This window comes from Embiotoca jacksoni, unplaced genomic scaffold (assembly GCF_022577435.1).
Source record: "Embiotoca jacksoni isolate LCO1_2020_lvr unplaced genomic scaffold, fEmbJac1.0.p SCAF_6, whole genome shotgun sequence".
NCBI lineage: Eukaryota > Metazoa > Chordata > Actinopteri > Embiotocidae > Embiotoca > Embiotoca jacksoni.
Genome location: NW_027185414.1, coordinates 17,451,598 through 17,477,893, shown reverse-complemented (window position 1 = coordinate 17,477,893; position 26,296 = coordinate 17,451,598). Strand labels below are relative to the sequence as shown.

The following is a 26,296-nucleotide window of genomic DNA, read 5'->3' as shown; positions in this document are numbered from 1 at the left end:
ATAATGTACTCTTAAGATAAAGATCTTGTAAAGAACAAAAGAGATGGAGGGAAAGCGATCAGTGTCTTCTCGTCATCTTGTTATTTGTGGGTATTGGGTGCCACCTGGTGGTTGTAAATGAAAGCCTTCGACATACTTAATTGTGTTTTTTTCTTTTTGTGATAAAATATAATTTTGTAGATGATTAGGGATGATTTACTTTCGCTATTTTGTGCCTCTTATGGTTATTTAGGCCTACTTTGTAGTTTAATGTAGTTTGCTAGACCGTGTTTTAAATATTTGTTTTCATTTTTTTTATAAAGTCCTTCTCTAATTTAAAATGTCTTCTTGTGACTTCCCTTGGATGTGTGAGCTCCACTGTGCTGAATAGCCTCTGGAGAGTTTTCACATTCACCTGTTGAAGGGGCAAAGTTGCTCTGTGCCCACTCTAAAATCTGACTTTAAGACAACATCAATGAGCATCACAACTAGTTTGGAAGTCAATCCTGGTACAATTTACACAAGTGTGATGGGGGAATATTCAGTACAAACACACATGGAGAACAGAGTTTTAATGAAGTAGGAGACATCTAGTGTCTATCAGTTTTTAAAATGAACTTTGTCTCATCAGCAGACTTTTCACTGAGGGAGAATGAGTATGTGATTTCAAGAGTTTGTAAGAAGTTTAATTCTTCATTGTGGAGAAAAACTATGTTCAACACAAATTATTATTTGAAGCGGAGTGTGTTTTATACCGTAGTAGACTATGTGTTAAAGAACATATGGCAGCATGTTGGGGGAATGTCCACCGTACAGGCTTACTGTTTAAAAAAGAAATCAAATCTTCTTGCAAATAAAACTCAAACTAAAGTTCCTTTTTAAAATATATTTATTTTGAATGTTGACAGCGTTTTTATGCTCCTTTTTAATAGTCTACAGTGAACACAATATTTACACAACACCAACATCCACAAAACAGCTACAATGCAAATAACTAGCTGCAGCCACAAAAGATATGAAAACGATTCATTTAGGAAACATTTGTCATTACAAAATCCTACAAAAATAACTGAACACATGTTTAAGGCATTTGTTTGTTAGGAAACACATCATGCACCTTGAAGGATCCCAACCATATCTGCAGCAACCGATGCTCAACAAACATTAGACGATGTTTCATCCTGAGATTGGTGTGAGTCAGGCTTTGTTTGGGACTGACATATATCCTGCCGAGAGCTGGAATAACGACGGCATCGTTTATATTTTAAATCACAAAGATGTTTCAATATAAACACAGAAATCTAGATGAATATTGAGCATAAGTAGATACAAAAAATGTAGTATATCTGCTAAATAACCAATCTAAAGAAATACAAAAAGATGTCTGTCTTTTACACAATGTGTTGAAGGAGTTTTTATTTTTTTGCATGATTTGACAAAGTGATAATTTACATCATAAGATGTACTTGAATATTTGACTGGACTAACACTGCTTGGTAGGTTTTTATGAGGTGATGAAGAAATAACAAATCGGGTGTTGCATGTAAACTGCTAAGAAAGACACAAATCCTTCAAAGCAGAAACAGATCAATACATTAATTGCACTATAGCCAATTTGAAGTATTATATGCAACACTGTAGTCTTTTTTCCCACTGAAATGCTCACTCGCTTCTGCGCCAGCAGGATAGAAGTTCTCCTCTCTGTGTTTCTCTGAATTGAAGGTTAATCCCTGCAGTATGTGGAGACACCAATAATCTGAAGTCGTTTTTTTTGGTAGAAATCTTATAACTGATACCGCAGCAAGTTGGTAATACAAGATGAGATACGAGCCTGCAGCTGCTGTCTCACTATATTAATGTGGGAGTCTATAACTCAGGGTGGACTGAATGGAATAACCACTCACTTCTGATTGTTACAGTATCACTGCAGGATGATGGAGGTACTTGGTTTTCTAATGCACATTTTTTAAGAGCTCTTCCCTAAACATGATACGCTCACATAACAAAACGGACAATCTCATAGCCCAGCTATAGATCAGTGGAATGAAACATTATGTAGCTACCAATAAAAAAAAGAAAAAAAGAAGCTGTCTGAGGATTAAGCAGCGGCTACTAAGTTTTGCGTTTCCTCTCGTATATTTCAACATTTGTTAGTCTGAGTGTTTTCTACATTCATAGTTAAATGAATTTCCAACAACATTTTTACAACTGACACATAATTTCCTTTTCTAAATAGCTCAGTCCTTCATCTTGTATTCTCGTAGAAGAATAACATGCAGAAAATACAATTAATAATATCATAATCATCTCTTTAAGGGTTAGTTACACCTAATGTCACATGTCCAACATCACAAACTTTGAGTCTATCAGCACATACAGAAGTTATTTTTTCATGACAAATGGAGAGTTTGAAGATGTTACACAGAGAAGGGTAGAAGAAGCTGTGATTATGATGGTTCTGCTCCTCGTTGATTTCCCTCCTGACAGCTTCCACACACAGAATGGCACAGAAATATTTCATCCACTAAAGAAGCTGTTTTTAAGGAAAACAAAATGTAATGTTGCATTGGATTTTTTTCCCCCGCTGCCTCTATACAGATCCTAATATAGGAGTACGTCTTGGCAAGTGTTAATATTCATTAAAAATAAAGAAATAACGTTTTAATTTGAAAGACAGAGCCCTTGTAAATGGATGTTGTCAGTGAGGACAAAACCCTCGGACATGTCCACTCTCGGTTTGGTCAGTTGGAGGTGTGAAGCAGGAGCTACAGGCACTCAGACAGCACTTCATGCTTGTCTGACATCAAGGACATTTCCGACGGTGGTTCTGTGATGAAACTGGCACTAATCTGGAGTTTGAGCCTCTTCACCTCGTAGTTATGCAGGTACTCTTGGATCAGGTAACGCTCTCGTTTAATCCGTGCCTTCACGTCTGACGGGACGTCCGGGATCATCCACGCCACAAAGAATTTCACCACAAACACCAAATGCTGCAGACAAAGAATTATCACATCTATTTTGTACTTTAATTCTGAGTATTTATTCTTTGAGTGAGGAGTGGGGAAAAGTAATGTTGTCTTACTTCCATGATGATGATGAAGGCCATTTTGGCAGCAAGGATGTGCCAGAACTGCATGGTGTGTTTGTACTCCCTCTGGTGGCCAGGAGGGTACCGGTAGTCACGGTATCTGAACAAAAACAAGCAGAGGGGCGTTGTACGATCAATAATGTGTAATACAATCATTTAACACGAGCGCTGCTACCACTACACAGAAGATAACTTCTCAACAGCTCCAACAACAGATATAAAAATCGGCTTGTCGCTCCCTCACTGAGCTAAACACTCTACTAAATCACGACTGTTTGCTGTCTTGGCTCCTTAATGGTGGAATGAGCTCCCCAACGACATCAGGACAGCAGAAACTCTGTACATCTTCCGCCGCAAACTAAAAACACACCTCTTCAGACTTTACCTTGAACAGTAGAACTTTAGTAGCACTTAAAATGGCACTTACTGATAGAACTTTGTAGTTTGGCTTTCTTGAAGAAAATGTATTTTCTTGATTCTTGTTGTTCTGGGTTTTGTACCCTCATGGTTGAAATGCACTTATTGTAAGTCGCTTTGGATAAAAGCGTCAGCTAAATGTAATGTAACAAAGAGTTGTACTTCGAAAAGAAAAAGTCAATTAGATGTCAGTCGCACCTTTATGGCCAACAATTTCTAACAAACTGACTCACACAACTTTAACGAAATGCCTCAAATCTGCAGAAATGATTTTTAATCATTTCAGGGAAGGCACAACAAACAGTAAACTCAACACTGACTCGTACAAGGTTTACATCTTAGTAAATAGTTGCTTGTTTACACATTCAGAATAAAGAGCAACACAAGTGCTTATGTAGTCATGTTTTAGGCCAGCTTTGAAATTTTAGCCTACTATTCACTCTCCTTTTAGTTCAGTGGTTTGGTTTCATGAAAGCTTTTTCACTGCAGCTCAAAGCCACGCCTGAATCCAAACAATAGTGCTGTAGGCGATTAAACCAAAGCAATGAGCTGAAAGATGCTGAAACACGCCATCGATGTGACAAGTTTCTGTGTGTTTGTCATTCTGAGGGATTCCTGTCACATTACAAGCAGTCATTTGATCAGTTGTTTATCAAAAAATATTGATCAGTGCTGCTTAAAAATGTCAAATCAAACTAGAGTCAGAAGCACAGCCAGTTCTCTGATACCTGCAGGTGGTGGTGGAGTTATCAAACCAGCTGTCCTCTGGCATGTTGTCCCGATGAATCTGTGAGATGTTGTATCTTGACAGGCTGTTGTCGATGTATCCCATCATGCTGGTGTTTTCACCGTATGCATACAGGTACACCATGCGGGGGATCATGTCTGAGGTGAACGCCATAATGAAAGCCTGGGACAAAGGCAAGCACAAAAGGCTGTCAGTAACACGTTTATTATTGAGGTAAATTGCTGTTAAAACCCTTAGTTTGATGTTTGAAACTAGAGAAAAAAACTGTTACTGATATTAAAAAAAACTTACATTGGTAACAACAGACAAAATGGCCACTGCATTGAGGATCTCCTGCCACGCTCCGATGTTCCGGGCTTTCGAGGCCATAGGTCGTCTGAACTGGGTGGTGAACTTCCAGGCGTCCACTCTGATTTCCAGGATGTTGTTGAACAGGGCCAGGAGGGGCGCCAAGGGGAAGGAGGCCACAAACAGAGTGATGAAGCCAAACTGGATCACTGAAATGACAGAGAGGGAGTAATGGGAAAGAAAGGGCAGAAAGTCAAACACAGGTAAGCTGAAGATTATTAGTGAACATTCCCTGATAAGTCTGTAAAGATATGGTACTTGTAATTCATAATATATATAATACAGTCAGACCAGTGAAGTGTCTCACCCATCTCCAGGTACTCGTAGAACAAGCCCAGCTGGGTAAAGTTCAGCAGCACGTGATCCTGCTCCCAGCGGCTGTAATGGTTCTCAGGATTGTGCCGTCCCTTTCTGCTGCTCCACCAGTTACGCATCAACCTGTCACAGAAGAATAATTATATGTTGAGCTGGCAATGCTGAAATGAAGGTAAGAGCAGACTTTTGGTTTTGCACAAAGAAATTTCCAGAGTGACAATGATCAGAAAAGAAAAATGAATAGTTATGGTTCTCTGTTGTGATTGGCCAAATCAGACCAACTAACAAATAATCCTTTATCAAGCACCGTATGTTCTGCATAGACATCTTTATCAGGTCCAGGTTATTTAAAACTGTGCACTAAAGTGTTTCAGCACTTCTACTAAACAGTTCCCAACAACTTCCAGGACACTACTTGTTCTACAGGGTGAATGATTTTCCTTCTAATGTCATCACGACACTCATTTACAAATATAATTTTCTTTGAAGTCGTTGCACCAAGTGCTCAGGATTCAGCTCACAATCGATTCTTTCATTCACACTTTATAGAATTTTCTTGGCAGTTTCAAGTCAATGACATAGGAAATCTGTGGAGACCGTCAGTTGGGTAGATCTTTTTGACATTTTGTGGAGGGTGTGTACATATAATAAAACGGGGGCAAGCTGCTTAAACAAATTACCACATCTGGATGTTTCAGGGACTTTATTTTGTGACATAATTAATGTAGAATTTTGTTTGTTATGTTGTGTCTTTTTGCTCCTTTTACACTGCGTAAATGAATGAGATGAATAGTCTGACAGTCTGAGTGGAGGACACAGATTTACTGGACTCACGGCAGCAGGGCTTCCTGAATGTTCCCCCACAACTGTTTACCAGCCATGACGATCACCAGCTGGGTGGTCAGCTCGATCAGACAGCCTCCAGGGTCACACTAGGACAGAAAGAAGCTTTTTATTGTATACAATACAATTATATTTGGCGCACCCGATTCTAACGTTGCCCTGACACAAATAAAAAGTTGAACTTTTTCAATGGGGATGTTTACTTATAGAAATACATCTCAGTTCAACAGAAACGTGATTAAATATTGTACTTTAAGAGGTGTTTTATTTTTGTTCAATTGGAGACCACAAAAACTCACCTCCTCATTCCTCAATTTGCCAAACATGTAGGAGTATTTACCAGGATGCCCCACAAATTTGCCTTTGAAGAAGGCCATGTAGAAGCAGGAGGAGTAGTAGTTTACAAACTGGAAGAGAAACATCTTCATGGTCAGCCTGTTCTCATACTCCAGGTGGGTTTTGGGGATTTCTGCAGGAAGTAGACAGTGCAGATAGCCTCATGTTACAATCAACAACGGTCAGTCGATCAGTGTAAAACATCTGTCACTGGATGAAATCTCCTCACCCATATCAGTGATCCAGATGGCCACCTTCTCATAGAAGAAGTTGAGGATCATGATGATGACAAAGTTGATGCAGGAAGCGGTGACTGAGGTGGCTAGTTGTGGAGTGATGAATCTTCCCACCAGCTGGATCTTCCTCAAAGGATCTTTAATGATACTTGCAAATGCTGCGTACACAGCCAGCCTGTATGCTATGACCCCGATAATACAGGCCACGATCAGAGAAATCTGTGGAGAGAGTACACAGAGTATAAAGACGTTGATGATATGTGACGAGGCATTGAATTACCTGCTGCGTATCCTATAAATCACAAACACAGCTTTGATGAATAATTTCTTACCCAGAATAAAACAGCCGCTCCAGAGAGGCAGAAGCGAGCGCACTTGCTGGTGACAGGGAGAAACGGCTCCATTTCCTGACAGATTAATTTTGATCATTTTATTGTTTTAAAATAAGTTACCATGTTTTCATTTGCAAAGTACAACAAACATAATGATTGTCATGTTTGAAAGAAGACTCTGGAGCACCTGTGTGATCTTGTTGAGCCTCCTGTTGTTGCATCTGATCTCAAACTCAGGCCGAATTTGAAGCTGTTGCTGTTCCTCTTCAAAGTCCACCAAGTCCCACTCGTACTCCAGCCGGGCCTGACGCCGCTTCCAGAACTCCAAAAACAGAGTTACTGTCAGACAGAGAGAGGACAGGTATATTTGTAAAACCTAATAGATTTTGTTGTACAGTAAGAACTTGGCTTTGTCTTTGTGCAGGTATTTTTGTGTCCATCCATTTTTTTGGGCTGATCTTTGCTTGCTGTGACTTTCTCGCCAACTTATAACAAATTGTCTGTGTTGCCTTTTGGAGTGTAAGATGTTTCAGCCGTGCCATGACTCTCATCATTTCTTGGGTTAACTGCTGTGCTTGTTGCCAGTTTATAGGGCACTGATGGCCTACCGCGTGCTAGCAAACTGTCCTACTGCTTGTACATGACGCCATATTCAGGCTGGCATGTTGTTCTCCGCTGAAGCAGTTTGGATAAAGGAGGACACTTTGGTGTGAAAAGGTTTTGACTGTGAAAATCTGTCCTACAGGAGGGGGGTGTCATTGGATCTCCTACACAAGTTAAACACAGGACAAGCAGGACAGATTGACACTTACCCCAAATCCCCATAAATATGGCAAAGAAAACCGTTCCCTCATTATCGAACAGATGGGATTGCTGGAAGAGAGAATATGGAAATGGATAAGTTCCTTAGAGTAGCAGAGGAAGTGACATGCTGGGCTTAAACAGGATGACATACTGTTTGCTCCGCAGGACGCAAGGTATTTCACATTTTTGAACTGTTTTCCAACACACTTAATTCAATTTCAAGTTTGTAATAACCTCATCAAGTACATGTTATCTCTGACTTTAAAATAATTTGTGTCCTGGTAACATATCAAATGAAATAATTACCCAGGAGGAGAGACAAGTGGAGTTGAGCTGCCAGAAAGGGCACTTTTTATCACAAAGAGGACACATCAAAATACTGCCCCCTATATCAGCATCACATATTTCTTTGCTAGAAAGAGAAAAAAATACATGAACATACAAACAATTAAAGGTAAACAGCCACAGTTATTCAACATGAACTGTAGATTAAAATGAATACTGTTTATAGAATCAAGTTCTTCTTAACAGGGCATGTCAGAGTTAGACTTTTCAGCACCGATGTTTGATAGGAATGTATGTTTTTAGTCAGGTTAAAGATTTGTGGTAAGAAGAAGGAAGAGTAATGAATACATCCTACCAAAATACATGTTGCAGACAAAGACACACTTTTACATTTTTGATCTGGTGGTGTGTTTTTTGTAGTTTCTGTCCGTCACTTCCAATAACTGGAGCTCTCTAGTATCACCGTCTATGAAAGGCCAACATGACAATGACCCCATGCATAGAGCAGGGTTTTCTGTCCATAGAAATGATTACATCATGCACAGAGCTGTTTCTCTCATTTAGCGTACACTCGTTGATTGAGTAAACTAGATCCTCTAATGTGACCATAGTGTCGGAAACAGTATCAACTTTAACTGAATATTACAGGTTTCATAAAGGGATTTATTGCAGGACTGTTGAATTAGACTGCATTAATTTCAGCCAGGTGAACCTCATAAACTGACAACAGAGTGTATAAGAATAATGTATTTCGATGCCCATAATGTTTTGGGTACACAGTAGTGAGGTACACGGTAGTGAGGTACATGGTAGTACACGGTAGTGAGGAACATGGTAGTGAGGTACATGGTAGTAGACGGTAGTGAGGTACACGATAGTGAGGTACACAGTAGTGAGGAACACGGTACTAACCTTGATATGTTGTCATCATAACTGAGCACTCCGTAGGTGAAACATATAAGGCCCATGACCGCTGCGAAGAACAGCATCTCAGTGTAGAAGCCCAGCCAGGCAAAGTAGATCCCAATCTTTTCTCCGTAGTACTTCCTGCAACCAAAGAACCACTTTAATGTCACAATGAATTCTGAACTCTGAAATGTTAGATTTCGATGTCAGAATCAGTGATAAATGTCTGCAAGCAGGGGATGTTCATTTACCTGATGAGGTTCAGAGGCTGCTCTTTGTAAAAGCAGAGAAACCTGGCCCAGTGCTTGTACAAGTTGAAGCGCTCACTCTCACACTCAGCATTTCTTGCCTTTTTCCAGTATCGACACTAAAAGCAAAAGAAATAGTATAATATTGGCTGTTGAGGAAAATATTTTTGGATATTCAGGACAATATTCTATTTTCAAACTATTAAATTAATCCAATCTTAATTTTTTAAAAACTTCATTATACCACTTAAATTATTATGGCTCTGGAACTTGTAAATGTAAAAACAAATGTATTTGTACTTGTCATTAAGTCCTAAATTTAACATTTCCAGCCAATTTACTACTTACAAAACCACTTATTTTTCAAAATAAACGTCTTAGTAGCAGTAGTACAAGTGGCATTAACCGTAAAATGTACTAATTTTACAGACCTGTTTCTGTCAGTGTGTTTAATTTGTTATTTCTTAAAATATAAGCAGAATTGTAATGTTTTCTGTGGTCTAGAAAGCATTAATTCTATGTACTTAATATAGAATTGGGTTAATCAAATTCTATGCATCACATCCTAAAACATTCATATTGAATCTCAATCTGCAAGGAAGTGAAGATAAAAGTCTCACAAAATTGACTTCCAGTATCTAAAGCTGCTGTTTACTGGAGTAAATGTGTCTTACATCATGCAGTGGGAAGGCCGCAGTGTAGGTCCCGTTGCTGAGCAGTCGCTTGATTCCTGTTTTATCTTTATCTTTCCGCCCCTCTTTGTAGTACGGACAGCGAGCCAGGATGTAAAACACCTGATAACAAAGAAGGGATTTAACCGGAGATTAAGGGATTTGGATTTACCTTTTTAGCCAAATGCATTTCACATTTTGCTTCATTGTTGCACGAGCATTTTCTAACTCTCTAGAGGGAACCTTAAAACAGTCAACCATCTCTATGAACTCCTCTGGGATCAACTGGGTTCGCTTATAGATGCATCTTCATTCGTAGACACCAACATCGTAGAGACACGTTAACAGTATAACAAATGAATTGTCTCTCAAACACTTACAATCCTGTTTCTTGTGGATGGTGGGAAGAATGTATCTTTGTCGTTGATGAGGAAGAAGTCGGTCTTGGCCTTGTCGAAGGGGTAGGTGAAATAGTCCGGTTGTGGGTGCATGATGTGTTCTGGTAGTCGAAAAGGGTGAGAGAGCCACTCTAGCGGGACGTCCCGCCTGTGAGGAATATCATTCTCATTGAAGGGAACTTTAACCTTCAAGACATCAGCGTATTTGGCCAGTACATCCCACGGAGCATGGATCTTCAAGAAATATGTCTTTTGGTCTTTAGAGTCCTGATGGAACAATAAATGAAAAGGAAACATGAACTAGAAGCTTTATTGTAACTATAAGTAAAGAGTTTTACACAGTTTGCTTCATCTACTTTAAAGCAGTATGATATGGGACACTGAGCCATCCCTTTTAGACATTTTCCTCTAACTTGTGGTGCCTCTGCAGACTGTCCACTAGGTGGTGCCGGTGCTCTGTAGTTAAAATTCTTACTGATTTGTCCTCTGTCTCGAGCTCCAGTCCCACTTTCTCCAGGTTGGCCTCAAACGCCCTCCTCCTTTCCTGTAAATTAACACACAAGCCAAAAATCATTGGAGCCACACTGACCCACCCAGTCTAGTTTTCTCCTTTACCGACTCATGTTAAAGAAAATAAACAAAACCCCTGTCTGAGGAATTTTGCAGTTTTTTGAGTTACTTTTCAAACTCTTCAAAATAGATTCACTCCAAGTGAGGTGTAGAGACTGGCCAGACAGGGGCATGAAGTGGGTGTAACAATGGGTGGGGCTCCTGACAAAAACTGTAATTCAAATTTCTAATATTAGAGGCAGAAGTATCAGTAGACACAGACACAGCCAACCCTTATCTGACCCAGTCACATGGACACGTAGTTTCTGGGGAGCACATTCCAAAAGTCTAATAGAGTGGTACAAAGGTAACCGTGGACAAATCTCATGATGAGTGGTCACTAGGGCTGAAAATAACAACTATTTCAATCATTGATGAATCTGTCAATTGTTTTCTCGATCAATCGATGAGCTGTTTTGTCTTTAAATGTCAGGGAATGGTGAAAGATGGCGACGAGTGTTTCCTTAAGATGAAGGTGCAGCATAAAATGTCTTAATTTATCCCGACCAACATCCCACAACCAAAAGATATTCAGTTATTATAAAGTAAGACTAAAGGAATCAGAAAATATTCACATTTAAGAGGCTGGAATCAGAGGATTTTAACATTTCTTTCAAGTTTTTATTGATAAACCCATAGATTAATTCACAAATAGTTGCAGCTCCACTGGCCACATTTATAATACAATAATAAAAACCTTCCACTTCCCATGACACAGAATGGTAATTTATAAGCAAGAGTTCAAATTCTCAGCTTGCAGCTGACCACTCAGTAAACTACAGTCTGTAATAGAGCTGAACTCAGCTTCCTTCAGTCCTTTCTGACGTGACTGATACTCATGTGATTTATATCTCATATATATTTTGTCAATTGACATAAAATGTATACATTTATGGATTCTCGTTATGTGAATATTTCTCTGTCAGGAAACTTTTTTTTTTTTTTAAGTCATCACCATTAAACATAACAAATAATTTTAAATCTGTTCATTTCAGTAAGCGTTTTATTAATTATGCTGTATCTCACTTCGTCTTTGCAGAACCACACGTTCCTGTTTCTGGGTATAAATTGTGTAATGATGTTGCAGTTGGTCACAGGGCACATTTTAAACTGCTGAGTAGTCAAGTGACAACAACTTTTCTGTTCCACTCACCTGCTTTTTTTCTCCATCTTTATCATCTACGTAAGACAACACGAAGTCTATTCTGCGCACTCCGTCCCTGAAGAACACAGTGTCTTTGTTTGGTTGTAGCTTGTCTGCCTAAAGGAAGCAACCAGCATGAAATAGCGTTTAGCTTTCTGTGAGAGGCAGAAGTAAACGGATATGCAACAGATTCTGACAGAGAAAAAAAATGAAACTGCCAGACTCTTAAAGAGAGACATAAAGGACATTAATACATATAAAGTATTAGGTACTGTATATAGAGGAGCACAGAGGACATGTACTGTATAGGCTACTGAATACAGAGACATTCACTTGATATCCACTTGTTGAGATAGTTCTGAAAATAAAATATTTATCATACTGTTTAGAGGGTGCCGATGATGACAAGAAAAAACACATAAAAGAGGAAAATCTGGACACTGTACAGTCACAGCCTGTTATTATACAGAAATAGTTGATGGTGGAGGAGAACCTTGCTCGACATAAACTTTTCTATTTCAGTCTTCATCTTAACTCCAAAACTTCAAATTATTTTACGATAGACGTTTCTCCCAGAAACGTCAAAAGGCTTTTTGTGTCAACTTTTGCTCTTCACGGCATTAAGCTCCACTAACACAACAATTATTACTGTAGTTTTTTAATATTCATGATTTTTGTACGCCTGTACATTATAATAAAATATGTTTTATGAAAAGGAATCCAGGAAAATATAATCTGTTTGTAGACAATCTGAACATAATCCAGATCATTTTTATGACAAAAGTTTCTGAAGTGCAAAACCAAATGTATTTTTTAATTCAACTTCATTTAAAAATATAATAGCTTGTATGTTCTTAAAAAAAAAAAACTTTAATTATTCATATTAATAAAACAACATGTATTACTTTAGCATGACAATAAGAAAGCTCAACTTTTAATTGTCTGGTGGGAGTCATGATGTCAGTGTTTGAAGCTTAACATTGAATGACAAAGTACATACTTTAAGAGCTGTACTATAAAGACTTAACAACAGCTTGGAGTACCCACTCTGTTCAGCAGTTGACTGAACTCCACCCAGCTTGTTTATCAGACCCTCACATCCACTAACAGACCTCAGTGGAACAGGGCCGTGAACACAGCTCGTCGTTGTGTTATTCAATCCTGTTCAGACTTAATGAGAAAATTAAAAATGTGTTTGATAGATTTGTACACTGATAAGAGAGTGTTTCATTTATGGACTGAAACCTAAAGTCGTACATCACGGAAACATAATATAATAAGTGCTATCAAGTGAGATGGATAACCCATCTGCTTGATGACCTGATTATATCCCTGAAAATCAAACAGACCGACAACAGGTTCCTGCCTGAGCAGCGGCAGTTTATTTCTGTCTCACTGTTAGGGAAATGAAAAGAGCTCTTTGAGACACAGAAGTCTTGTGACTGAACAATCAGAGCAGTGAGTCAACATAAGGTCAGTCTCAGACTACAAAATCACACTTACAGTAAACACTGACACAAACAACCTTGTGGCTGCAAAGAAAATTACACAGGCGCTGGAAGTGTAACTTCAGCCATCTCTATTGACTATTTCTGAAAATATAGAACTAAACAGATGAAGCTGAGATGAAAAATAACCTCTACAGTTAAACAAACTGTCAAGGTTAATCGTTTAACTCTCTATCCAGCTACTAACCGATCATCTCATCCAGGTCTTAGTAAAAGAGCTTATTTTTCATAATGTCCCACTTTTTCCCTCAACAGTTTGTGAATGTGTTGAACTTACCTCTGTGTGTCCAGGCAGTGGAGCTCTCTCAGATATTGAATTAACACCATTTCCACTGTTTTCATCTGTAGAATAAAGACAAATAGAATATAACTATCAAAAGTATAGAAGCAGGCAGAATATAGAGAACATCTTCAAACTGAATTTTGAGGCTAAATAAGCTTCATATAACTGCGTGCAGTAACAATAATGTCCATGTTCCAAAATTCAGTCTTCAGTATGTAATGAGTTATTATACATTACATGAGTACAACAGGTCATTTTAATGTAACTTATTGTAGCTAAAAGTAATGCAATTTAAAATGGTCTAACAGCTTACTGTTCAGTGCATCAGATCTGTTTAGGTTAACGGTTTAGGTTTTTTTATAGTAACTTTTACAATTAAATGCCTTTTATATGTCTTGTTGTGTAATGAAATTAACATTCTTTTAAGAAAAAACATTGACGTTTCAAACATCCGTTCCAGCTAGCTGTTTCCGTGCACCCACACCCAATGAGGGAAAACAATGGTTCCAAAAATAATCATAATGTGTTCTCTACTTATCCCACTGACATGCAGTCATTTAGCTCAGCTTGGTTAAGCTCTGTTTACACCCCTGCATGGTACGTGGTATGTAGCTTGATAATAATGTCCAGTCAGAACCAGGCTATCCCTTTAAGAGTAATCAGCCAGCCAATAATCGTCATGGCTACACATTCATTTCAGGCTACCTTAGTTTAATAAGGGCCCAATAAAAAGCCTACAGATATGGACTCTTAATATATTGGTAAGCACTGAACTGAGAGAGAGAGGAGAAACATAAAGGCTGACACACACACACACACACACACACACACACACACACACACACACACACACACACACACACACATATAAACTACAATGACACACAGCATTCCAGCAGAGCCTCTCTCGCCCTGCGTGGCAGACTCTGGCAAAGGGAATGTGCTCATGAAGCATTGCCCTGCTCGCTGCCTGCTCCCCTATTATTCCTGGATGGTGGGAAAGCAGCACTTCCTGTGGGGGAGGCCGCATGAAGACATTAAAGAGGGGGAGGTGCTGGGTGCAGGGGCTGCTGCCTTGCCAGAAGTCCAACCCTTTCCTAAAAGAGACACAATTGGCTCAGTAAGATCTCCAGCCTCCTCTATCTTCAACCCAGCCACACATGCAGTTTGATGAGACAAGATTATTTGACAGACAGTAATGTGAGCCAATGAGAGAGGGGCTGTGGTGTCTCCATGTGGAAGCAGCATGAAAGGCCTGGAGACTCACTATGAAGGAATGGAAATAAACCATATCAGTAGGAGTCCCTGTGTTTTTTCCTTGTTAGGCTTCATGGGAAGAGTCACTGACTGGGCAGCTGAACTTTTCTTTCTTCTTAGCTGCCATTTGACTCTTTCCTTTTTTGTTTAACAGTTTTAGACTTTATCCATCTGTGCAGTCAGTTATCAGAGCTGGCTAGAGCAAACAGAAACAAAGGGCCAGCAGCGTGTTAAATCTACATCCACTGAGAGACAAACAAGCAAAGAACATGCAGAGCGGCTTTCCTTCTGTGAAACTGGGCAGCGACAGTAGACTATGACATAGACAGACATTAACTGGCAGAGATGGACATAAATGGTCATTCATTAAACAATAACTACAATACAGTTTATTTAAAAAAAAAAAAAAAAACATTATTCATGCAACAAGGTAAATATGGCTTTGAGGGAACAAATTAACTAAATTCAAAGTCCTGATCCTATGAGTAGTACGACTAAGATGTAAGCCTTCCTCATTACTTTTGATGTCTTACAATGGAATATCAAGATGTTTAATATTTTTGGAAGGGATTCCAAATTCAATCTTGTCCTGAAACACAACACTCTTAAAAAAACAAACATTGCAACACTTGTGAATATGGAGTACTGTACTAGAGCCGCCATAACACCAAAACTGGATTAGATCTGTAAAAACACATCCTCAAGGCAGTGAGTTTACTCCTGTGGATCTTCTGTCAGGCAAGGACAAGTTCTAGTGGTCTTTTTCCCTATTTTGATCTACTTCTATCCAGAGACACATGACAAACGCATGCATATCCAACCATTGCTGATCTATAGAACACCGTAGTGGGAGTTGAAGTGCTACAAGACTCACATGTAAACATGAGATGATCATCTCAAAACTAGATGGCAGTGATGTTTTTGCATTTCTGTAACAACAGGGGATTTAAAAGGAAGCTCCAGAGGCTGAGATACACTGACAACTCCAAAAATACAGGATCCTACATTTCTCATAATGCAACTTGTTTGTTTTTCCTCTTCAACAGAAACTCATGAAGCTTTTGTTTCCAAGCCAAAGCCAACATAACTGATAACGGGTGATTTTACTTTCAGGTACACAGACAGTAAAAAAATACAACTTCCATTGTGCCAATAACAAGGTTGTTCTACAAGATGGCAACTTCATATGTATTTGCTCAGTTCTTTCAAAGAAACAGCTTTTGGGAACTCACCAAACTCTGGTGTTCCTGAGAGCTCAACACACTCCAACTTCAGAAAACCAGAGCGAATGAAAAAAATTAGGACGTAGGCGCAGCAAAAAAAAAAATACAGAAACCAGCAGAAACATTTCCAACAACACTGAAGGCTAGTCGACCTCAGTGACTATTTTATTCATCATGACAACAGAAAGTGTGTCCCAGCTGTGTCCATTACCTCTTTTTGCCTTCTGAAAACTATTCGTTGTAGTCAGACCATGTCTAAAAATGTATGTAGCCTCGAGGACTGAAAAGTAAGCCACTGTGGAAGTGCCTTACAGTGTAATACCACTGAGGGGCCACTAGGGGCTGGCTCCAAAAAAAACCTCTGGAATAGACTGCCATTTAAACAGCGTCAACTTCTCCCATGAAATACAAAGTCAATCAATTTCTTCCAAAATTTATTATGGTGTCATTAGCCAAATTCACTCCTTCTGATCATCAGTGTTCTGGTAGTCATTTTGAAAATAACCTATTTGCATAATTTTACTGAAGCTGCAGTGTGTTGAGCTCTCAGGGCCACTACACCAAACGAAGGAAGATGACTTCTTGTATCTTACCCACTTTACATCAGGTCTTGTCTTGAAGTTAGGAACCTGCTGGAGGATACCGAGAGATATTCCTATAGTTCTCAAGCTAAAACAACGTTTAGCTCAGACCTTGGAAAAATAGTTTTCCATTTTTTTAAAGCAACAAGTCCAGAATTGCTGCTTCACCTCCACTAATTGAACACCAGTGAGGAGTGATCAGCTTTAGGGCTGGAAAATTCTCCTTCACTGAATAATTTAATATATCTTTCCAGGCCTACAGTAAATCCAAGAAGAAAGTGCTGATCATACTGAGACAAAGAACAGTAGTCTATGGACGCTCTCTTGATGCATCAAACAATGAACAAATCCACTCTTTCCCAGCTAAATCAAGCCAAAACCACTTCAGTCCAACCTGGTGAAGTTTCCGTTCCATTTGACAGTGTTCATTTCTGAACAGAAAATCTGCCTCTAATTTCTGCTCGTCTGGAACGTGTGTTGTCCCCAGATGAGATTCACATTTAGCGCTTCACAGTTTGATTTTGTTTGCCAGCATATGTAACTATGATACAGCGGCCCTGTATCCCCCAGACTGACTCATAGAGACAAATATGACGAAAGACAGCCAGGGTTTAGTGTTTTTCTGACCAGAGGATGTGAAAGAAAACTGTATGTCAGCCACCCACTTCCCTCACTCACAAGCACAATACAGGAGGCATATTTTTCAACAGCAAGAAATGATCATGAACTTATCATCTATTTCACACTTGAAAGACTCATATACACAAGTATATACTGTATGTACAGTATGTACAAGGCACATTAACAGAAGCAGTGGTGCAATATGACCAAGTCAATTACGCAAGTACTGTACTTTTGTTTTATCCTTCTTTATTCATCTATTACACCCAATTTTGAGAGAAATATTGTACTGGCACAGAATTTATTTGACAAATATAATTATCATTTACTTTCAAGATAAACATTGTACTTAATGAAATATGTATATCCAGCAAATTATAATGCCGTTAGATTGAACATTTTGATCTATCAGGAACAAAAAACATTACATTACAGGGTGATATACCACAATGGCAGTGGCCATTCTGTCACCAAATGAGCACTTTGAATGTGATTTTAAGACACTCCTGATTATGTCAAATTAATTAATAGACTTCTACTTGTAGAGGGGTATTTTTTTATTTTGAGGGGGATACTAACAAGTGTTGTAATATAGTTTTTCTTATGAGATCTGATGATAAAAAACTTCTTTTTTTTAAATTTTGCAATAAAACTAAACACTGAAATCTAACACAGCACTATTTCATCACACTGATGCAAAAATCCTGTGAAAATCTGATCTCGACATCATTTTGTAACTTTGAATGCAATTGTGAAATACAACCACAGATATTAACAATACAGGTCTCACATATATATAAACTGTAGAGCAAATTGTCTGTTGGTTGGCACATTTATATCTCCTCCCGGTATGACTGGTCAGATCGCATAACTGTATTTGAGACGTCATGTGCACATGCCTCGCTGCAGCATATGAGTGCATACATCAGTGCAGATTTGACACCTCAGACATGAACACAGGACAGTAACACGCACCATGTTACTACCAGGAGCCGACAGTTGAGCAGATACAACCAGAAGCTGAGATATGAAAGCTGATTGAGCAGACAGACATGGACAGACGTGTGGATCTGATTAGCAGACGAAGCAGACAGCGGCAAAGAATGAACAGAACAGAAAGAGAAATGAGATCCACTATTAAGGAGAGCTCAGGATGTTGAGAGTGCATATGTACGGAGAGAAAAAGCAAAGGATGATGACGGGAGGACGGACAGACAGGCATCACATAAAGCCGCTGATCTGCCTGTACCTGAGTGCAGGTTTATCCTGAATGCGGTCAACACAGCAGGACCATCTTTAAGGGACAGACAAATAAACATGGGTTAGGAGGGAGAATTAAACTGTAGGTTAAGAGAAGCAAACATGCAGCGTTATTAAGCACCGACTGAGGTCCCCTTGAGAGCAAAATCCATGAAAGAGTCTACACCTGGCAGAACAGCGCCCACTTAAACCAACTGATAAGAAACCTACAAGCTCAACAGAGTATTTTATCGCTGGTGACAAACAGACCATGGTTTCCATCTGCTGCACAGCATCTAAAAGCACCGCTGATAACCTGAAAAGAACCGAATGTGTTGTGAACCTTTGATTCAGTAACAACCAAATAGTTTTTTGCTCTGACTCAAGCAGGCTGTGGGTGTCTACTGTTCGAAAAAAAAAACCCAAAAAACCCAATAACAGCTCTTGTGTAGTTCTCCCACGAGGCTGGTCCACAGTGAGACTGCCCTGCTCACTCCAATCAAACAAACACATCTATTTTCTACTTGATTAAGAACTCTTCAGAGAGTCGTTTGTCCTCACACTTCAACAAATGCACACTAACTTAACACAGCACCAGACAACAAAAACACGTTCCTCAACGGAAGTGACACAAACATGTCACAGATTTGCTCTACAACTTCTCTCGTGGCAGGGATTTTATTAATGCCAGACGGGTGACAAATAAAAGGCCCAGTTAAATTGCATGTAGATATATATGAGATATTAATGAGAGAAACATTAGTACTCTGGTGAGGATGGAGTGGCTCACACTGAGTTATCTATTACGCAGTATAGTATCAGACAAGCCAAAAGACTGCCTTGATAGGCGCATTAGGCAGATGGGGCAAGTACTCAATGTGAAATGGTAAAACATTAAACTGAAATTTTCAATTTCACATTTGACACAAGTAAGTGCTGTTAGTCTAGCAGGCATTGAGTGCACCGTGTTACAGTGAAACCACAACATCCTGAACTCGTACCCGGCCCTCGGTCTTCTATGACGAGACATCCTCCCGATCTGTTTCCCCACATTGCTCTATTCTAAAGGAAATGTGTATACATAACCCCAGGCAAATGTGAATTTTGTTATCACAGCTGTGAGTGAAAACGTGAGGTATAAAACATACACTGAAAATTTGACTAAATGGACTGTTAGTCTGTATTGTAAAATAATCCCCCAAAATACGAGCTCGTGGCCATGGATGATGAATATTACAGAGAGATATACACTAAAGTAATAACGACATCCTGTTTTCTTCTTTATTGGTCATGTTTAAAGTGTGAGTTGTGTTTTCATGTTTACAGCTTGTATTGTCACCAGGAAAACACATTTCTTTTCTTATCATCAGGATATTGTTGGCTAGAATAAGAAATTTCCTGACAATCACCGGAAAGCTTGAACAGTGCACAAACAGCACAGATAGGAGAGGTTATGTGCAGGGTAGAGGTGATAATATCGTATCTTAATAAGACACAACATAAAACACACAAAATACCATGTTGGCTCTCTTTGATAGTCTGTTAAGGAAGGCATTTTAGAGGAAAAACATTTACTGGTCAGTACAGATTAGGACTCAGAGAGCAACTTTCTTATTTGCATGATACGCAGCAGTTGGACTGGTTCTTTGGTTCTGATATAATTCATGCAAGAAGGTAAAAGCTTGCTTCTTTCTGTTGGCCTTTTAATAAGATTACCAAGAGCTGCTGTATAACAACAAATGTAGGTGCTGCAGGCACAGCTGTCCTATAAACAACACACATACAGTACATAAAACATCATCTAATGGCCTGCGAGAGGGCTTGTTTTCCTTTATCTATGTTTTTCATGGCAATGTACCCAACATCATAGAGGTCGGGGTAGAAGGGAGGCAAACCCCAGCTTTAGTCTAAACTTCCACAAGAAAATGTATTTTGAGCCAAAAATATGAACTTGTTCTGGCAGCCCAGACAAGTTTACTGTGGCTGTCTTCTAGTTTGTAGAAAGGGAATCTTGGCTGCATTCCATGTCCAGTTTAGTATCATGCCTCCGTCAAAAAGGGGTAATACAATTATAAAGCCTGTTTCCATAGCAACTCTGGCTCTGTTTCACCTCTGACTGGAAGATGACTTCATCGGCTGCGCCACAGATAACAGAATGAGATCACCTTAAAAGGACGTAAATCCTTGAAATAATGAGTAAATACTATTGAGGAAATTTGAAACAAGAGTCATCAGATTTATTCCCTTGACTGTGCATTTTTGAGGCCATAAAAATGAAAAAAAAATAAAAAAAAATAAGCTACTCACTGGAACAAAGCTTTGAGTTATATTAAAAAAGATTTACTGAATGACGATGACACCAATTAACGGGTGCGTTCAGGCGGTTTAGGTTTAGAAAACCATCCACCAAACTGTATAGCATGTCTCGGTTCATCTGGTGTTCATCCAGTAGTCAGACCTCAGTTATGACTGTCAGTGTTTGGGCAGCTGTGAACGAGGTAATCCACTTCAAAGGCACACAACAAGGCGAAGACAGACCCTTTCCTCTCCTTTTTTTTGTCTCCTCTTTCACATGTGGCTGAAGGTCTGCCCTGATAAGAGCCTGAACAAAGGCTTTGTAGAACAGGAGCAGTCTATTAATCCACAGCTCACCCCTGATAAACAGGCACATGTCTTTATTACTAATGAACACAATAAAGATTGTGGAAATACAAATGGATTTCATTTGTTTTTTTATTTCCTTTAATGATCTTTCAGTGATGAGGTGTTTTGATACGTAGTCATGCTGTAAATAACTACTAATTTTACTTTCAGTGAAGCAGACACATTTTCATCATGTTCAAATATCTAATGGTCTTTTAAAAATAATTACCACTTCATGGTTGTATGCGTCCACCAATCAGTAGAGTCACATATAACATATACAGTGAAGACTTTGAAGGCATTTGGTCCTTCAAAGTTCAAATTTGGCCCAACATAAAGTTGGTGCCATGTTAGCAGACAAAGTTTTGAATATGAATGTTACTGCAAAAAAAGCTAAAATCCTAAAGCATGGCCACTTCACACACATCTTCAACCCAACAGCACAGAATATCTTTACAACCAGCACAGTTTCAAGGTGGATACCCAAGATTAGTGTCACCACTTCAGTATCTGACCAAATGGGAAATATTATCAAATTCTCGCCCTCTGTTCCTGAGTTATGGTGATAAATAACAGCCAGAAAAGTGTTTTTGCTGAACATTATGATGTCACAAGGAAGCTGACCATTGACCTTTGAGATATAAAATGTCGTATATATCATTTTTATTGTTAAATTTGAGGGAAATTTTGTCATAATTAGTGTAAAAATTCTTGAGTTTTTGCCACAAACATGTTTTGTGAGGTCACAGTGACATTTGACCCTAAAACGTAATCAGTTCATCTTTCGCGAGAACTGTGAGGATGGACGGACAGATGGACAACCCCAAAACTGGCCACGACTGTCGCGAGCTCAGAATCATAAAAATATATCATATGCTCAATTGCATTTATAGAAAGGCAAAGAAAAATAAAGTTAAAGCTCTTTTTTTAAGAGTCTCAGAAGAAAATTCCCAAATGGTTCAGTAATTTTAGTGATTTTTCACGCAGTAATCAGGAACAATTTAAACTGGTGCTAAAAGTTTAGAAATGAATTTAACTGGGCTGTAACTGCATTATAATTTATCAACTGTACTGAAAATGTTGACATGAAATATCACATGAAAATGATACTTCAAATTCAGGCTTCTTCTACAGTTGACCTGAGCCATCTTAAAATGCAGCACTGCTCTTTTCACAGGAGCACTATACTTTCCCCGTGCATTTGATTTCCTCTGATAAGCAGAGGTCAAGAGATACTTTAGTCAATACATGCCACGTACTTACTGCATCTTAGAGTATTGTCCATGTTTGCTTTGCTTTTCATGTCATGGATTTAGATTTGTGTTGGAAGCCAGAACATCAATAATTCAGCAGTTATTGGACTTCTGCAGAATCAGTATTTCAGCTGGTTTAAAAAAGGTTATCGTTTACCACTGCTTTGAGTATGGTGTTTAAAATGTCTGAGATATTAAGGAAGGGTTCCGGTGAGTTTTGGTGGCTGAGATAATTAAGACATGGATTATAGGATACAACTCTTCATCAAATCAGTGTTAGCACAACGTCTCAGTGCAAGACACTGAAGATCAATTAATACAATTTTCTAAGAGCTATCAGTCGTTAACCACAGAAAGTGGCCTTTTCCATTTGTCCACCCTCAATTTCCATTTCACTGTAGATGTATGAAATTTCAAAGATTGGCTAAAACACTACCACTTCTGTCCTTGCTGTCAATGACAAACAAAACAAACTGCTCAATAACATACACTGACCTGTCGTAAAGGTCAAATATGAGCAAAGATTCTGTGCAATCTCTGCATTTTGCTCTGTTTGTCAGCATTGTTGTCGAAGAGTCCCACCTCGTTAATGTCATCTTCACAAACTATTGCTATGGGAAACATAATGCAGAACTAATAAGACCACAGCCCCGATATCATGACATATGGAGCGCCATGGAGATGAAACTCGTAATCATTTTCTAGTGTTGTTGGAGATTACTGTACCTGGAAACAACAAATAATGGTGAACCAGTATAATTCAATCATTCTGTCTGAAAGCAAATCTACAGCCGTAAGCTGTCCGGCCTGTAAACATCTAGATGGATTCTGAACACTGAAAACCACAGACTGACCTGAAAGTGGTTTCCTGTTTAGCCTGACTATCTGAGAGGAGCAATCCCATTGGATATGGAAACGCATACTAAGCTTGACAGCTGGCAAAAAGGAGGAAATCATGCATTTATTTACTAACATACTTCACTTCTGATCATTTTTCCTTTTAATTCACGCTGAGAAAAAACTTGAGATGAAGATGCTTCTTGCTGTTACTGCATTTCATTGGCTTTTATAGCTGGACACTGCACAATGACAATAAAGCTGAGTCTAATCCAATTTAAACTAATTCTTCCACAGTGTCTACTAAGGTTTTACAATGATAATATATGACTTCAATTAAGCTGGAGGATAAAAACCTGCCTGCAGTTAGGGAAGTACCCACCAGTGTGACCTCAATGACACCACAGTCACAGATTTGTAGGAGCATTCTTAAAGGTACAAACCAAGAGCCAACAAACATCCAAGCATATGTGATTGGATCTGTTTGGCTCTAAGACACTGCAGTGACTGACTGTACACACATAACACATGCCACGTTTAAGTAACACTGCCAGTCAAATTTCAAACCGCTACATGCACTAACATGACAATAAGAATATAATTTTGATATAAAGATTTATACTTTGTCTGCTGATTTGATTTTGTGAGTTTATGATTCATTTTGAATTGAGGATATACATTCTTTAACAGTTGGTTTGATTGCATTATCAGCTCAGAAAGGTTAGGATTGCGTCCAATAAAATTCAGTGTGCTACGCTGCCAAAGCGGCTACACAAGCAGTGGTAGTAGAAATAACAACCTTATGGCATTTGTCACAAGACGGAAAGCCTGAGACGCTTAAAGGCATAAGGGCATATGTAATTACCTGCAATCTGAGACTCCGTGGCGCTCTGCAGCTCGATCAAAGTTTCATCCTTCCCCTTCCCAGTAATTCGCCTCATAGCGGCTAACGGTGTTATAAAGGCTTCACCTTCTCAGAAAGGGGGAAAGGCAGTGAGGATGCTGCTGTCCGCTGTCCTGTCGATGGATGAAGACCCCAATATGCAAGCACTGGGTGATCACACTGAAATCAGAGAGTCCAATCAGGATCAATGGATAGTAGATGGATCATATTTACATGATAATCGATTGTCAGTGAAACTGTACCCGGCTGGTCTGCCTGACTACCCGAGGAGACCAGGCACGGATAAAGGGGAGTGGCAGGGCTGGTTTTTCGTCGGCAAAATCGTGTGTTTGCGTGAGCGTGCAAGTTTATGTGCGAGAGATGGGAGAGAAAGTGCATGTATATCAAAGACAGGTTTGTGATGAATATTAATGTGGCGAGTCAGTTGGCTGAAACAGCAGCTAGTTACGTTTGTACTATAGTGGGGCGGGTTACCTGGATCAGTCAGAAAAAAAAAGAAAAACACACAGGAGGAGCTGACTGAAGGACTAAATCAGTCAACACGACGAAGACATCTTGTGGCCATTTCCAGTATTTCACTTAGGCTATGTATCAAAATGTTCTTTTTATGTTTTAAAGCCGACTGTGGGACAGGAAAGTGAACAATTTAATGATTTATTATATTTCTAAAGAGAAATCTCTTCCATTTTCCAATCAGCTGTTCTTTTTAAACGGTTAACAAATTTGACCCAATGACTTTATTAATAGTTATTATGTTTATAATTATGTTGTTATTATTAATGACAATATGCGGGGTTGGCAGGTTGTGAGGAACCTCCCTGGCTGGTGTTCATCCTCTTCCTGCTGGACACTTTGTCTTTTGTCTCTTTAGTTCAGCTCAGCCTTGTTGTGCTTCATGGAAAATATGGCCTGCAGCAGGTTAATCCCAGACACAGCAAAGCAGAGTCATCTGTCAGTGAAACAGATTTTAAAAAGTCACAGATTAAAAAAGTATTTTGTCAAGAGTAACACGTGATAAAAAAAATATTTAAAAATAATAGAGCATTGCGTCAGACTGTGAGACAGAGGCTGCTTTGTTTTTGTTCGTTTTTTGTGGTAAATTTATGTAAATTAAGTGACATGCCTTGTCGTTGAATTAATTATTTGACCTCTGACCTTCTGGAAGAGCTTGTAAGAGTTGCATGGCCTCAGGACAACAACAAATGTATTAACTACTTTCTGTAGACTGATAAATGACTGTAAAAATAAAAACGTGTTATTTAACATTTGTACCATAAATAAACCATAATAAACATGAATAACTGCATGCAGATGACTTATTATTGCTTATACTTAGAATAAAATGGAAAATTAATTAATCTTATTAATGGCTTCATTTACACATATAAGAGAAGAATAAATAGTTTATTAGCCTTTATTAATGACTTATAAACATGTGTGTCTGCAGATATGGCCACTTATCAGAAAGTGAAAAACTAATGACCGTTTTTGCGCTTATTAATATCATATAACTGCTCAATAGCGAGTGATAGCTAATGCTTTCTTAACCATTGGTATAAACCCCTAGTAAATGGTGGCTTATGAGAAAGTGGCACAGAAAACTGAATACCCATCGTCTGGATGCAGTCTAATGAAATTCAATAAGGAGATGTTGCATTTTCTCCTCCTATTACAGCCAACTGGATGTAAATGACAGATTCACTATAATATATGGCAATTTTTAAAAAAAAAAAAATGGATAAATTAATATCTTAATCTTCTAAATCATGGTGGGGATTTTATGCAGGATTTTTTTTTAATTTTTTTTTAATTTTTTTTTATGGTATTACATGTATTCACTGTCCAGTACACTGCAACTAAACATTGTAGATTACATTTTGCTCCTAACACCTCATAGAACCTTTTAAAAATCACCATTATCATCATAATCTCTCTCAGAGCAGCTTAGGGACCGCGCAGACAAACTCACAAACCACAGCGTACCAATTAGGCTGCTACAGGTTAATGGGTTGGATGGCCTTCCTGATCTAAAATGCCCCACTCAGTGGATTAAATAAATACCAATGATGGTCATAATTGGTGTAGACGGTCTTCAACCAAAATCACAGCTGCTGTTTTCAGTTGATAACTACTCTTTATGACTTAATGGAGGCGCTGGCCACAAATCCCAAACTCTCTGAATAATAAGCCGGGAGCAAAGACCCTTACAAAAAAGCACGTCAAATCCCTTTCAGGGCCAA

At 38.8% G+C, this 26,296-nt stretch overlaps 1 protein-coding gene across 3 annotated transcripts; it reads right to left on the bottom strand.

Moving 5' to 3' along the window:
• Window positions 1–850: 850 nt before the first annotated feature.
• Window positions 851–24,423, bottom strand: ano5b (anoctamin 5b). 3 transcript variants are annotated; one of them, XM_069173776.1, is made up of 22 exons: window positions 24,299–24,423; window positions 24,018–24,215; window positions 18,430–18,474; window positions 13,493–13,557; window positions 11,717–11,824; window positions 10,430–10,498; window positions 9,937–10,221; window positions 9,560–9,679; window positions 8,889–9,004; window positions 8,644–8,778; window positions 7,753–7,858; window positions 7,455–7,515; window positions 6,830–6,981; window positions 6,643–6,717; window positions 6,304–6,529; window positions 6,038–6,207; window positions 5,730–5,827; window positions 4,888–5,018; window positions 4,524–4,729; window positions 4,213–4,394; window positions 3,062–3,167; window positions 851–2,969 (listed from the first exon to the last, which is right to left on the bottom strand). In XM_069173776.1, the coding sequence occupies exons 2-22, from the start codon at window positions 24,091–24,093 to the stop codon at window positions 2,745–2,747; spliced, it is 2,757 nt and encodes a 918-aa protein (XP_069029877.1). In that variant the 5' UTR covers window positions 24,094–24,215; window positions 24,299–24,423; the 3' UTR covers window positions 851–2,744. The 3 variants fall into 3 exon arrangements, with proteins under 3 accessions (XP_069029877.1, XP_069029876.1, XP_069029878.1); XM_069173775.1 differs by having other exon boundaries at window positions 24,018–24,423; XM_069173777.1 differs by lacking the exon at window positions 18,430–18,474 and having other exon boundaries at window positions 24,018–24,422.
• Window positions 24,424–26,296: the final 1,873 nt, after the last annotated feature.

Excerpts from the sequence above, each read along its gene's own strand:
- ano5b (XM_069173775.1), bottom strand. The coding sequence starts at position 24,093 with ATGAGGCGAATTACTGGGAAGGGGAAGGATGAAACTTTGATCGAGCTG. Across the intron at positions 9,005-9,559 it reads CGGCCTTCCCACTGCATGAT|TGTCGATACTGGAAAAAGGC; the intron begins GTAAGACACATT and ends TTTTGCTTTTAG. Across the intron at positions 7,859-8,643 it reads TATGATGACAACATATCAAG|CAAAGAAATATGTGATGCTG; the intron begins GTTAGTACCGTG and ends TTCTCTTTCTAG.